This window comes from Paramisgurnus dabryanus, chromosome 16 (assembly GCF_030506205.2).
Source record: "Paramisgurnus dabryanus chromosome 16, PD_genome_1.1, whole genome shotgun sequence".
Lineage (NCBI taxonomy): Eukaryota > Metazoa > Chordata > Actinopteri > Cypriniformes > Cobitidae > Paramisgurnus > Paramisgurnus dabryanus.
The window spans coordinates 28337922-28353216 of NC_133352.1; the positions used below are offsets into that span (position 1 = coordinate 28337922).

Here is a 15295-nt window from a genome sequence, read left to right on the forward strand (position 1 = left end):
TGCTTTTCATCAGGCTAAGCAGTACAGATATGTCTTGAGGGGAAAATGTTTAGCGTGTGACTAATTAAAGATCAATGCTACAGACAACATAGGTGAGCATCCTACAGAGAAAGATAGAGAGTCTCGGCTGAGCCGCTCATTTCTCACACCACCTGACTGGGTTCAAAGCATTCGTGTTTCACTCGTGTTCTTCCAATTCTACTGGTTTCCTGTCAAAGCGCAGACGCAGGAAGAGGATTTCCTCATCGAATGAGAACCTGAGTGATTTTCTTAAGGAAAGAAAGGTGTAAGGAAATGGAGGAAGGGATGGTGCTGTTAAAACAATGGTAAAGTAAAATATGCCGGTCTGTTAAATGAAGAGGGTCTGAGAGGTCAGAAGAAATGCACGAGGGGAACGCAAGTTTTTCCCATCTTGCAGAAGTAGGCCGGCAGAATTTCAATGTGTGATTAATACAGCATGCACACATCAAAACTAAGGCACACATCTGAATTATTCATGCCTTCTGTATACATAATGTGTCCATTTTAGAGAATTCAAAAGCCGTTTATGGGCTCATTAAATGGCTCATTTAAATAAGCATGCACCAACATAAATATTTATATTACAGGAAAAAATGAAAATTTTACAAAAACCTTTATAATCCACAACACATGTCCTAAACTATAAAATGTGCCATAGGTAGATGCCTTTAAAAGTTTGCTCAAAAATTTAAATTCTGCCATCACCCTTATTCACCCTTATGTTGGTTTAAACGTGTTGCGATACCCATTGAGTTCTATAGTAGGAAACAAATACTCTAAGTACAGTAAATGAGTACATTCAACTGTGTGCCATGCTTATCATCATTTATTATAATATATATTTATTTATATGTAACAGAATAAAGAAACTCATAGAGGTTTATAATAGCGAGCACCTTGAATATTCATTTTTGGGTGATTTTGTAAAATGAGGTGTCATGAAACATTTTGATAAAAAAATACTATCAAAATAAGAAGCATACAGTTAAAAAAACATTTCTTCATGTACTATTTTGCACATGATTTCAAATGACAATTTTGTTGTTTTTTCCACATTTAAGGGGAATATTTTCATTACCACAACGTGTCCATGACTAGATTTGGGTTCTTTGACATGGAAATATTTATAATTAAAAAATCCAAAAAAATACAAAGCTTCAGTGGATGTTATACTATAAACATTTACAGCAAAGAAAAATGTGGTATTTGGTGATCATTGGTAAATGTAGAGACAATAATAAGCAATTTTCTCATCCTCCGCAACATTTTTCAATCATTGTTCAAGCCCTTAGGAATTAACATTTTTAAAAAAAATGTTGGAAGGGACATAATTGATTGTGACTCTCAAGATGGCTACCAGGTAAGCAGTTCTTATTTTTTCTCTCCAGATAAAAGTTAAAATTTTGTTTGTCATAGTACCTAGACAACTTTTTAGTTCTCATTACCGAAACATGAGCTTGTAAATGCATAAATTTAATGTAATATGTTGCGGTAATGATAATTTTTGATATTGATAATCTAAAAAATGTATATAATATTTTTTTAATCCTTTAAAAAGTTCAGGCCTTAATCTTATATTTGCAAAAATTGGCTTCAAGGGCTTTTTAAAAATTCTGATGCTGGACACCTTCTAAATCTGGATTTTGTGAGAATCACCCTTTTGGGTGAACTATCCCTTTAAGTAACCTTTACATAATCAAACATCAGCACAGTTTTGAAGTTGCTTGCTCCAGACAAAGTTTCAGATGATAAAGTTAAAGTGTAATCCTTACTGGATGGATCTTTACAACATACTGGTTTCACTGTCAACTCCTGTTATCATGCACATATTGTAATAAATAACAAATGCTGAAGGAAAATAGGAAGGAATAGGAGCAAATCATCTGGTACAAAATAGCAAGACCTTGCAAGGTGAATCTCCTGACTGACTGCTGTCCATCAGAGCCCAAATACCCCACTGTTATCTTTGCGACTCAAACATCAACTCTATTACACTTGTCAAGAATGCTCTGTGTGAGCTGATGCCTTTGCAGTCATCTGTCATTTATGCAAATAGAAACATAGCAGAGATGCACAAATCCTTTGCATTTCTCTTTGTAATGCTAGAATAATGACAAAAATGCAAAAAAAGTCATTCACCAAAGCAACAAGAGCACATGAGATTAGATAGCACACAAAGCCCACAGTCTATTTACATTGTATGTAGTGCAGCTTCAACATTTCAGCAATTCATATGGGATTGAATCAACACGAGGATTTTGGGAGCAAAAAATCATACCTGCCAAAATGCACACACATGCCTTCCCCCCTGTCTTTCAGGAAGACGTGTGCATCAGACAGCATGCATTCATTGCGCGCTTTCATGATTGTCTAAATCCTTTTAAGTGTAAGCTAGGTTTCTGTGTCTCGATGCAGGCGGATGCTGTAGCTGCAATAACTGAGGACGGATCTAAAAATAGAGCAGCAGACTCTTCGCAAGAACACCTGACAAGACTCTCTCACTCCTTTCCATTCTCTAACACACACCATCACACCCTCCATATCCCAATCGCTTCGCTTCGCTCCTCGCCGAATCTAATTACCGCAAATCTGGTATCGGCTCAGCAGCAGCTACCCATCAGCGGTTCGCATCAGGCCTGGGGTGTCAAATAACACACACACACTGAACATTAACACATCAACATCTTATTTGTACCTCTGTTTTCCCTACAGTCTTACTAGTATGGCACAATTTCAGGTAAAACCCAATCTAAATTGCCAGCCGTTTGTAATCATTTGTTATTGTGTTCATGCAAGCATCATGATGGTTTACTTTGTGTGGCTTGTTAAGACATGGTGTGCTATTGCTTTTCTCAATTATACCACACCTTGCATTGTTATGAGATATGTGAGACAAATTTGTAAAAAAATAAATTAATAAATACAATCACAGAACGTGTTACACTGACAAAAAATAGCAAAATATGTCACTGGAGCAGTACCCTTTCAAAAAGTACAAGGAGTTGATATTAGCACCTCAGGGTTACATAATGGTACCAAATGAATCTGTCCTCAATAGGTACATATTTTGATAATTTTTTACAGTGAAGCAACTGTTTGGCAATCCCAAAAACAACCTAGCGATAACATACAGTACGCCTTATTCAGCCTGCCGCCATGTTGATTCCAAAACGAGGCTGTGAGGGATAAACGTCCAGAGCGTACGCATTAAAACCTATTGTTTTGTACTGGGATGCTGGTCATTCAGCCATCAAAACACAGAAAATACATTAATTGACAAATTTCCACAGGACAAAGAACCCTTAGAAATCATGTATTGTTAAAATAAGAAGGGACATGTGACCTAATTTGAGAGTATAGCGCATTGTGTACATATTATCTGTTTTGGATATTAGCCTGTTGGCTAATCGCTAATTCCTAATGTTGTAAGCATGTTTACTTTTTTAAAAACACCAATATAGTGCAACAATACAATATTATATGACAACACCTAAGTATATATCTTCAGTTTGTATAAAACATGAGTGTATGTCCTTTGTATTTTCTCCGTTTTTGTTTTTTTCAAGACATGAACATTAACTTAATAACGTGTGATTGACTTGATAACAAGCTATTTACGTGATATTTAGTTAATTGTGCAAGTATTGTTAGATGTAAAGCAAACCCCATATGAACCCCAAAGTTGTGTAACTTTCTAATGTTATTTAGTTAAAAACGAATCCTGCTTCTGTTGATTCCGGTCAATGTGCTTAAAATAAATTTATATACACTGTAAAAAGTGTTTCTGTGCCTTAGTAGATTTTAACTAAATAAAATTAGTAAACTGTGTTACAATTTTTTAAAATCAAAATATGAATTAAAATAACATAATAATTTGAATAATTTGAGTAATTCTAAATGAACACATCATTGAGTAAATTCAACTTAATTTATCAAGTATAATCCACTTAAATTCGTAAAAAGGAAATTAACTTAATAATTTTGTTAATTAAAAAAGTCTAAAATTGTTAATACGGTTTTAGACTTAAACATGAACCGCCCCTTACTTTAAACTTTCGTATTAAATGTAAAAAAAACATAGTTTGTATTACAGTACTACTTCTCAGACATTTTGCTGTTTGAAATACAGCAACACCACTTAAAAATAGTGTAAGACCAAAGCATTGATTTTCCAGCATACACACATTCATACAAATAAGGCGTACTGGCATGGTCACAAGGTTATAAGCTCATATTTAACCCACGCACATACTGTACATCCTAGCCCACAAACACATTATACTTATATAATCACAGCTAAGCAGGATGCTACACGTAAACGCATGCAGGCAGAAACAGTGAATAAATACGATACCTGTGCTTTAACGCATTCCTGCAGAGCAGCCGGTATGCAGAGAGAGAGAAGCAGAGGAGATGAGAGAGAGTTATTATCAGACTGAGTTATTGAGAAGCTGAAACCTGGTTAGGAGGCACTTTGCAAGTCATACTACGGGAAGAACAGAGGGACACGCCGCTTATTAAAGTTCAGCAGCTATTAAAAAACAAACAACAGAGGGCAGTGCACAGACAAACACAGAGAGATAAGAAATATGAGCTGGAGGATAAAACAAAAAGCTGAAACCGGAAAAAGGGGAACATTCGGAGTGAACAGAGATTTGGCATTTGCAACCAGATACAACAAAAAAGCTTTGGTGCCGATGGAGGTCAGTCGGTTATTAAATGCAATGATCAGCAAAGAGATGCAAAGGAAAGAACAAGCTGAGGACTTTGTGATCATTAAAAAAACAGCTGCCCAACAGTAGCTGAGAAGAAGAGAAAAAAGATTGAGAGAGAAAATGGTGCCCATTGTATGCCGAAAACAAATCAGTCACTATTCACTGCATGTGTAGATGGTATGAAAGTCTATCTGAAAGTCACAAACACATTTAAAGACCCCATTGAATATCCAGACAGGTGGTTTTCTTTGCAGTAGTGATGTCATTTCTATTCAAACAAAAACATGTCGATATCTGCATTATAAAGGATTGGGCATTTACATTATGCTACTTAAACGAAAACACCACAGTTTTTAATATTTTACTATGTTCTTACCTCATTTTAGACGAATGAATACAACCTATCTTTTATCAATGCATGCACTTTTAATCTATGTACAGCGCCTCGTGAATGTGTTAGCATTTAGCCTAGCCCCATTCATTCCTATGGCTCCAAACAGGGATGAATTTAGAAACCACCAAACACTTCCATGTTCTCCCTATTTAAAGAGTGAGTAGTAACACGAGTAAGTATGGTGGCACAAAATAAAACTTTTGTTTGGAGCCATAGGAATGAATGGGGTAGGCTAAATGCTAACACATTTAAGAAGCGCTGTACAAAGATTAAAAATGCACGCATTAAAAAAAGATAGGTGTGTATTAATTCATCCAAGTTGAGGTAAGAACATAGTAAAATATTAAAAAACTGTGGTGTTTTCCTTTAAATTCAGGCATAAAGGGCTTAACATTTTCTTGAGTAAGACAGGCAGCACAGAGCAAAACCGCTTCAGTCTGGTTCCAGAAATTGCATCCAATTTACGCCAATCTGAAAATTGAATCTACAAGACTGTTATATCAAAATGTGTCACACGCTTGTCCTACTTCAGCTGACTTTTCACCTTTGGCTACATCTAAGTGCTTATGAAAATCCCACAGTGGAGGTGCTCACAAAACGACAGGATTATCCTGAAAACCCGTCAGCTTAACATCCCATTCGCTGCGGTTCTTCTCGAATGCGCTACACTCTGAACTTCCGTAGCCCACTGCTACTGATCTGAGAACAAAACCAGGATCTCTTCCCACGGACGACAACAACAAGAGTAAAGAGTTTGGGAAAACTGTGCAGCTGACTGGATGGGGTGGTGGGAATAATTTTGTGGCGTCTCCTTGTAGTGTATCTCAAGGGACAAACAATCCAGCGCAATGATGCATGGCGTATTTTGTTGATGAAAACAAAGCAAGAATTCCCAAACATTTCAGGGACCACTGGCCCTGCTCTCGTGGGAACCTGAGGAATGTTGGGAATGAACGAGAGCAGATGGGGGAAAATCAACAAGTGTCAATGTGAGGGCCCAACTTTGAACCTCCGTGAAACATCTGTGGAGAAAAGACCAACGCCCTTGAAGGAGTTATGAAAGCAAAGTCTTGCTGTCAAACGTGCAGAAGATTTAAAGGGATTTCATAGTTTTTAGTTAAAAATGCAGATGCGTTTTGACTGCCAGGATATAATCTTTCCTGATCATCGTCTGTTTTCAAATAACAAGACAATGTCCAATAGTAGGAAAAATTGTTGCAAAACGCTGCAAAAAATTCATGTTTTCATGTAAATGAGCATTTTTATCAAACTTTTAATGGATTCTGCCAAAAAAGCGGATTTCTGAATGGTCTGCGGCCAGAATTAAGCAGATTTGAAGCGAAAGTATTTGATGAATGTATAAAACATGTCGAGAGCTTTCGGTTAATATTAATATCTAATTTTTGGTAGTGGCTTTTGCATCCGAGCTCCTCAATTGCTTTTATTTGCTGATATCGATGATAGGTCAATAAATTGGTGCATCCCTATTGGTGCTATAATCTTTATTTCTCCTTTAAAGTCAACATGAACTCAAATTCTTCACTATTTATTTTTTTATTACAGGTTTCTGTTGTCATCAAACATGATTTACCAGTGCATAATTTATTAGTCAAAAGAAGCGCTTCACAATCAACTGTAAGGTCACATCTACTTTGGTACGAAACGCCCACTTTTCATAAGCCAACCAATTTTTCCTAGCCAACGGTTCAGATGGGACTGAGAGCAAACCGCCAGAACAACTTAAGCAAATGCAATCTACTGACAAAGGGCGCATATTCACAACACCGGCTAACACCTACAGAGATCATACAACAGCCAGCACAGAAACAACTATAATGGAATATGACAATGAAAGCCTCCACATACAAGCATGAACAGTTGGAGATGTTGCTGCTGTGTAGGCACAAATAACATTTAAGAGACAAAAGAAGCAAAAGAAAGAAATACAAGCAGAAGGGCAACAGCTTGCAATTAAATTTAAACAAAGATGCCACGCTGATTTTGCCTATTGGTGCAAAAGCATTAGTATAAAACTAAAGCGAATCTTTGACAAATGTTAAGAGCTGGTATTCATTTGAAATCTGGATTTGAAACAACTGTAAAAGGATTTCGTTCTTTAAAGTGGTCATATTCATTTTATTTTTTTGTTGAGGTCGACTTGGTAAAGGTCTTTATGCCCACATTGTCATAAATTAGTTCTTCAAGACCATTTTTATTGTCTTTAAAATAACACAGGCCATTGTCATTAAAGGGCACATTTACTGCAAAATCTTTTACAAGGTGTTTGGATGTAAATGTGTGTTGGCATTGTGACAACACAACCACACTACAATCAAAGAAACCACACTCTCCTTTTTAATCCCCATTATACCAAAGCAGTCTCATGCTGATTTGATTCTCTTGTTAATGTGATGTCACACAAACAAGGCCACACCCATGGGCACTGACTGACTGGTTAATTTTTATGAATCAGATATATTTTGTAACCAAAAGCACACACTGTCTCTGTTGGTAAGGTAGTAGGCATGGGCCGGTTACCGGTTTCAAGGTATACCGAGGTTTAAAACAGTCAAGGTTTCAAAACCACTAAAATGTTCTGTGATACCGTCTCCAAGGTATGAGCTGTGCTTATACAAAATTCATTAAATCATGAAGTCATGTGATTGATTTGATGTTTACATTTAATATATATTACGAAAATATTATATATGTTTTGAAAGCATATTATAATTTAAAGGCTTTATTGTACCTGGCATTTGAAAATAACACATTTTAGTGTTGCAATGGCAATACCGCAACACCGTGAAACCGTGGTATTTTTGCTAAAGGTTATCATACCGCCAGAATCTTATACCGGCCCATGCCTATAAGGTAGTAAGGAGCAGTCGCTCATTTGCATTTAAAGATACACACATGAAAACAGCGCTTTTTGGCCGTTAACCAAATAGGGGCACAAATGATGTGTTGGGTGATTTGAGCTAAAACTTAACATTTTAGGCACATCTGAGACTTATATTACATCTTGTAAAAGTGGGTCTAATATGTGCCTTTTAAGCAGGCCAAAAAAGAATTCGCACCCAGCCGCCCAAAGATTTCTGCAGAAAACTGCGGATTTAATGCCCATTATTGAAAAGCAAACACACAAATGCTCTTGTTATGATTAATGTAAAGTTTACATTGCATTGTAAAAATAAAGAATTTAAAGGGATAGTTCGGCCAAAAATGATATTAAACCCATGATTTACTCACCCCCAAGCTGTCCGAGTTGCATATGTCCATCGCTTTTCAGACAAACATATTTTCGGATATTTTAGAAAATGTTTTAGATCTTTCAGTTGATTAAATGTAATGTTACGGGGTCCACCCGTAGTCCACGACCTTCAAGTCCAAAAAAAGTGCATCCATCCTTCACAAATTAAATCCAAACGGCTCCAGGATGATAAACAAAGGTCTTCTGAGGGTAATCCGCGCGGTGTTGTTGTAGAAATATCCATATTTAAAACTTTATTAACGAAAGTAAATACCTTCCGGTAGCGCCGCCATCTTAGTCGCGTCCGCATTCAGGGGAGAGTATTAGCATAGTGTACACACTTCTCTTAGTGACGTATGATAAATTCGGAGGGCAGGGGCACAGAGCAGCAGCAGAGTAGCCTCCGTAGGCTGCGTAAACTCTCATCCTGAATGCGGACGCGACTAAGATGGCGGCGCTACCGGAAGGTATTTACTTTCGTTAATAAAGTTTTAAATATGGATATTTCTACAACAACACCGCGCGGATTACCCTCACAAGACCTTTGTTTATCATCCTGGAGCCGTTTGGATTTAATTTGAGAAGGATGGACGCACTTTTTTTGGACTTGAAGGTCGTGGACTATGGGTGGACCCCGTAACATTACATTTAATCAACTGAAAGATCTAAAACAATTTCTAAAATATCCGAAAATGTGTTTGTCTGAAAAACGATGGACATATGCAACTCGGACAGCTTGGGGGTGAGTAAATCATGGGTTTAATATCATTTTTGGCCGAACTATCCCTTTAACTTGATACATGCTAAATTCATAATGAGAACGTATTAACACAAGCTTTTTTATTCTGCTATAATATATAACATATGTAATTTTATATTATTATTATATAATGATCCATACTGAAATTGGCACAAATATTTAAGTAAAGATGTAAATATGTTTTGTAGATGTTTGTTTACCCGGTGCTTTTTAAATTATTCTTTAGGTTCTTAAGTTACAGTATGATTTACAGTAAGAGCAATTTGATTCCCTATAATATGATCTCATAAAGTTCCTCTTTCAATGATTTTCAATGGTATTAACATACAACATTCACATTCAGGAGAAGAGGATCATGCCAAATAAAAAAAAAACTGAACAAAGCTAACAATGTTGAATAGGCTAGAAGACATAACCACCAGGGGATTAAACAAAAGTACAGATACAGTGATGAAACAAGATAAACAGCCTGCACATACTATTCAGCATTGACAAAAGACTACCGCACAGCCTGAAACTGATACAGAAACCATACTGAGGGCATGTCAATTACAACTAAAATGTTTTCAAATGCCCCTTAAAATAAAGATGCACCCTTGCCTGCTAGGCTTGCATTGTAAGTGCATTACTATACTGCATGTTCCATTCATATTAAAACTGTAGGAAAAGTCAAAATTATCTTTTGTGGGAATCAACAGCATGCCAGATAAAGTGTCTAAAAAGCTAACGCTGTAGGCAGAAAATATAAAACAAATACTCAAACAAAACTGTGAGAATGAATCAGGCTGCACTAACAGTAGCTGAGGGCAGACCGATTTTATGTGTCAGCAGTAACAACGCATGCATATCACGATTAAGGATAGATGAATATAAAGGGGAATTAAACCTTGTTCTTTCCACACTGGCAATTTGAGAACACAGAAGTAGTTAAAATAACAAAAGAATTACAGGTAGATTTTACTGTAACCTAAAGCTGTAAATAACGCTGCTGTTGGGAAACTTTCGGTGCCGTTCTGAGAAACAGGGTTACATAAGGGTGAAGACTGGTCTACTCAAACATCCATACAGTATGAGCCATTATATACAGTATGGGAATGACATGCATCAAGCAGGGAATAACATAAATGAAAAACACTGTCAATCAAACAGGGGAGGAGCTGCACAGGTAAAAGTGAAAGTATGTGACTCACCGTGTGGTATCCCCGCCCTATGGGCGGCTTGCCGACTGGATAGGGGTCGACCGTGTCGATGATGGTCTGCCGTTCGCCCTTCTGGTTGATCTTGCGAAACCTGCGGCGAGACTGCCGGTGCGATGCCTGTCGCTGAAAAAACTCCTCATTCTCATCCATATAGTCCACCTGCACATGGAGGAGAGGAACCGAGTGAGACGCCCTCTCTCTTCTCAACCCCCCCACCCCTCTCGCTGGCGCTGTGTAAAAATAGCAGTGGGTGTGCGAGCCTGTCGGTTCTGTATGTGTGTGTGGGCTGAGATTCAAACGCCTACGTCAAAGAGAGACACACAACTGGGCATTTTCTGAAGAGCTGTGGGCACGCAAGGACTCTTGTGGGATGAAAATGTGTATGTTCTGCAGGCGCTAAGATTATTTAAACTGATTTGCCAAAAGGTATTAGTTTAAACTATGTGTGTCTGTAGCTCAGTTGCGTTAGAAACACAAATGTCATGGGTTTGATTGTAAGGAAAATACATACTTTGAATAAAGGCACCTGCCAAATGCATTAATGTAAATGGCAGACATTTTTTGATATCGAACTATGTTGGTTATAGTTTGCTTAAAAATGTTTACAGAGTATACTTGTAAATATTTTACGATTTATCGATTAAAATATTTTTTTTCTTTTGAAAGTCTTAAAGGGACACTCCACTTTTTTTTAAATAGGCTCATTTTCCAGCTCCCCTAGAGTTAAACATTTGATTTTTACTCTTTTGGAATCCATTCAGCCGATCTACGGGTCTGGCGGTACCACTTTTAGCATAGCTTAGCATAATCCATTGAATCTGATTAGACCATTAGCAATGCCCTCAAAACTAAAGAAATAGTTTTGATATTTTTCCTATTTAAAACTTGACTCTTCTGTAGTTACATTGTGTACTAAAACCGATGGAAAATTAAAAGTTGTGGTTTTCTAGGCCACTATGGCTAGCAACTATACTCTCATTCCGGCGTAATAATTATTATTATTTATTATTATTATTATTATTCTTTATTAACAGACTCGAAGTCCAAATATAAAAAACACATACCAACATACAAGCGTCCATAATATATAAAAAAAAAGCATACACAATATAACATCCATAATATATAAAAGAAACACACAGTATACAAACATCCACAAACAACCACAACAAACATACCATAAATAGCACATAGCACAAATGTGTGTCCAATATTTAAAAAACATACAAATGTTGATTCCAATATTTCCAGAGACTCGAGGAGTATCTTGTTACACTCATGTTAGGATCCACCAAAGACCTAATAATGACATTCCTAGACTCCGTAAGCCTGCACATAAATTTAAACATTAGTTTCCTAAGCAAAGCTCCGAAAGTGGAAACATTACAATTCACAAACAGCTTGCTTGCACTTTCCCACCTTGGGTACTTCAACAAAATTCTAAGAGCATCATTATATGCCACCTTTATTTTATTAATCTTTCCTTTACTATGGCGACACCATAGATGTGCTGTGTAAAGTGGAGTACAGTAAGCTCTAAAAAGAGGAAGTCTTTTTAAAGTCCTTTAATCAAGGACTTTGTTGCCATACCATAGCTGCAGCAGGCGCAATGATATTACGCAGCGAAAATAGTCCCCTGCGATTGAGACTACCCAAGGGGACTATTTTCAAGCACTGTGTAATATCATTGCACCTGCTGTAGCCATGGTACGGCGCAAAGTCCTTGATTGTTACGCTGGAATGAGAGTATAGTTCCTAACTCTTTGGTTATTTTTTAGCGTGATGCTAATGGTCTAATCAGATTCAATGGATTATGCTAAGCTATGCTAAAAGTGCTAGCGCCAGACCCGGAGATCGGTTGAATAGAATCCAAAACAGTAAAATTCAATGGTTTAACTAGGGGAGCTGGAAAATGAGCCTGTTTTCAAAAAAAAAGTGTAGTGTCCCTTTAAAGGAAAAGTTCATACCAAAAAAGAAATTTCTGTCATCATCATTTATTCAACCTATTGTCTTTGCAAACCAGTTTGACTTCTGTGGAACGCAAAACAAGATGTTAAAGTGAATTTTAGTGACTGACGGACAAGTCACTATTCTCAAAACAGCAACATGAACCATATTTAAAATTCCCCTTATGTCCCACAAAAGAAAGTTATAGGTACAAATCTTCCACAGTTCCTTCTTAAAGTCCCCCTGTGGTAAAATATTTTTTTTTTATTATTGTTTATATGTCTATGTGGTGTTTTTAATACGTTTTCAGACAAACCATGTGCAAATTTATCATCCAACATTATTGCTGAGTATTTTCTCTATAAAATCAGGGGGAGTCTCATTCCCGTGTTTTGAAATTATCTTGGTTTCCTCTATGTCACTAAGATGCAACCAATCATATCAACACAGCTGAACAAGTGGCTCAGTAGTTCAAGTCATAGAAATTATGTATAGTTGACATATAGACTATACATGTATATCTACCATCCGAGGTGGTGCGAAAGAGTGGAGGCGGGGACTCATTTGCATATTCATATTTATAGAGCGTGCTGTGCGATTAAATAGAGGTGGGGACTAATTTGCATATTCATAAATCTGCATATCCTAAATGAGGCTAGGGGGTAGAGTTAGTCAAGCTGTTTCAAAGCATGAATAAATTACTGTAACAGGTAAACTTTTATAAATGCTATTTTGATGCTCAAAGATGAGTTTTAAGTGATTAAATGATTGACTACGGGAGGAGCAAGACCACAGAATATTGTGTTTCTGTAGCATCGTGTACAGATAATGCACTCCCACAGCCGTTCAAAGGCTGACAACCAGAACCATGTGACCGCGAAGCTGATCTGTGTGCACCCACAGACAACAGGAATGCCACACGATCAAACACATCACAGGTGTAAGGTGCATAAAGCGCCGGCCAATGTGACATCCACAAAAAGTGACATGATTATCTCTCTCTTCTTATTTTGCTGCAGCCTCACATTTCACACCCACTCTGCCTTTGGGATTACACATCAAATCTCTTGCTACCGTACCAACCGCTGCTATGGTAACTGCCGGCGAGCACGGAGCAGTGGGAATATATTGGGCGGTGTGAGAGAGCGAGAGTACGGTATCTATATCCTCCTTCTGCCCGTAATTACAGGGCAGCCTTGGCCAGTAATAACACATGACTTAGCCAATGAGGGCACAAAGAACTGCCGAAGATATCGCCCATCGCCCAAACCTGAGATTTAACACAGTCACATGTACAGGGACCGTTGCGGATGTTGTCACATGACGGCACTTTTCACAGCACAGCAGAGATTTTGCTGGATATATTATGTATATTTATACCAGTTGGCTTTATGAAATATAGAGCAAATAAAATGGATTGGGTTCCTAGATGTTTATTTTTTGGGCAAGGATAGTGGGAAATGAAGGCCATGTTGAAAATGAATCGCAGTGGGCTGAGTTATTTTATATAAAAGAATCCACAATAAAAATTGCTCATGGCAAATCCCAAAGTTGTAAAATTCAAAAGAAAGAGTATGGAAACATTTATAAGAATTTCATAAGCTTGGTTTCAATACCTACAGATATAGAACTAAAATGGTGATCTAATCCAAAAGTACTCACCACAATCATCTCTGACGGCTCCAGAACGATGCACTCGCATCCACGACGCAAGCTCCCAGCCGACCTCTTTCCGAAACTAGAGGAGAACAGGAGAGAGTAAAGTTTTAAATCACCCGGCTAATTACGGAATTCTGAGATTCCGCGGGAATGAAAGCGGGCTTACAAACCGAGCCACAAATCCACACACTTGTGCCAGTGTTCCTGGCCTAGTAGTAAGATTCCACTAGGAAAGAAACTACAACCAAGCTGGAAAACTCCACCAGATGACATCACAGCGTAATGAAAGAAGCACAGTGCAATGAGAGGGGGACTACACAAAAAACTCTGTATTAAATATATAAGGAGGGGGCCGTGGAAGCATGGGGTGGATTTCCATGGAGGCAATATGGAGATCCTGTATTAGACCCGGTGTTATCATGGACGGGATGATATGGACACCCCTAACAGTGGGTTAAAAAATGTGCCATTTTTGTTCAGTTCTGCAGAAATTACACATACATTTAATATTGTTTGTTCATTTACCAACCCTGGCACTTTAAGAAGCTCAGGGACATTTTGGTCCAAAGGTGACACACACTTACATCTACACATCCGCAGAAAGAGTACAAGGTTTAACTGGGGGAGAGGTCACCAAAACCTCTAAATATATATTTCAACCTGTTAAATATAGCCCTCTCCCCCAACCCCATCTAAAAACATGAAATACATTTCCTTAAAGTAAGACTTTGTAACAGTAAACACTTGAAGGAACAAATATGTACAAATGTATTAGTATTAACAAACTACCCATCACAAAATAGTTAATAAATGAGGAGCTCAGATGCAAAGACACTAAACACCGCCACCTCTGCCAAAAAATGTATTGATCATGAGATTAATAAATGAAGTTCATCAAATATTATTGCTTCAAATCTGCTTAATCCCAGCCTTAGGCCATTCAGAAATACAGCTTTGTTGGCAGAATCCATTATGAATCTAATAAAACAAAATACTCATTTACAAAAAAAAAAAACATGTCAAAAGCACTTAGAGGGTTTTGCATCTGAGCTCTTTAAATAGTTAAATAATTGCTACTGTTGACATTTAAATCACTACTTTTATATTCATGGGTTGCTGTAGCGTTGCAGCTGGCAGATATAGTAACAAAATGATATCTGAACTAACAGGTGGGACAGCCTTTTACTTCTCAGACCACACACAATGAGCCTTGTGTTTTAATCCTGATTCACTGTTAGCCAATTACAAATCTCAGATTAAGACCTACTGTTTATATCAATACCATTTTTTATACATCTCTCTCTGTATTTCAAAGAATATCTGCAAGGAGTATAAGAGAATAAAGCGTTA

At 37.4% G+C, this 15295-nt stretch overlaps 1 protein-coding gene across 1 annotated transcript in view; it reads right to left on the reverse strand.

Moving 5' to 3' along the window:
• rapgef2b (Rap guanine nucleotide exchange factor 2b) overlaps nucleotides 1-15295 on the reverse strand; it is a 124531-nt gene that overhangs the window by 54399 nt on the left and 54837 nt on the right. Inside the window, exons 5-6 of the mRNA XM_073812057.1 lie at nucleotides 13949-14024; nucleotides 10331-10498 (exon numbers count right to left, since the gene is read on the reverse strand). Of these exons, the coding sequence (XP_073668158.1) occupies nucleotides 10331-10498; nucleotides 13949-14024 (244 nt within the window). The remainder of the gene's footprint in view (nucleotides 1-10330; nucleotides 10499-13948; nucleotides 14025-15295) is intronic.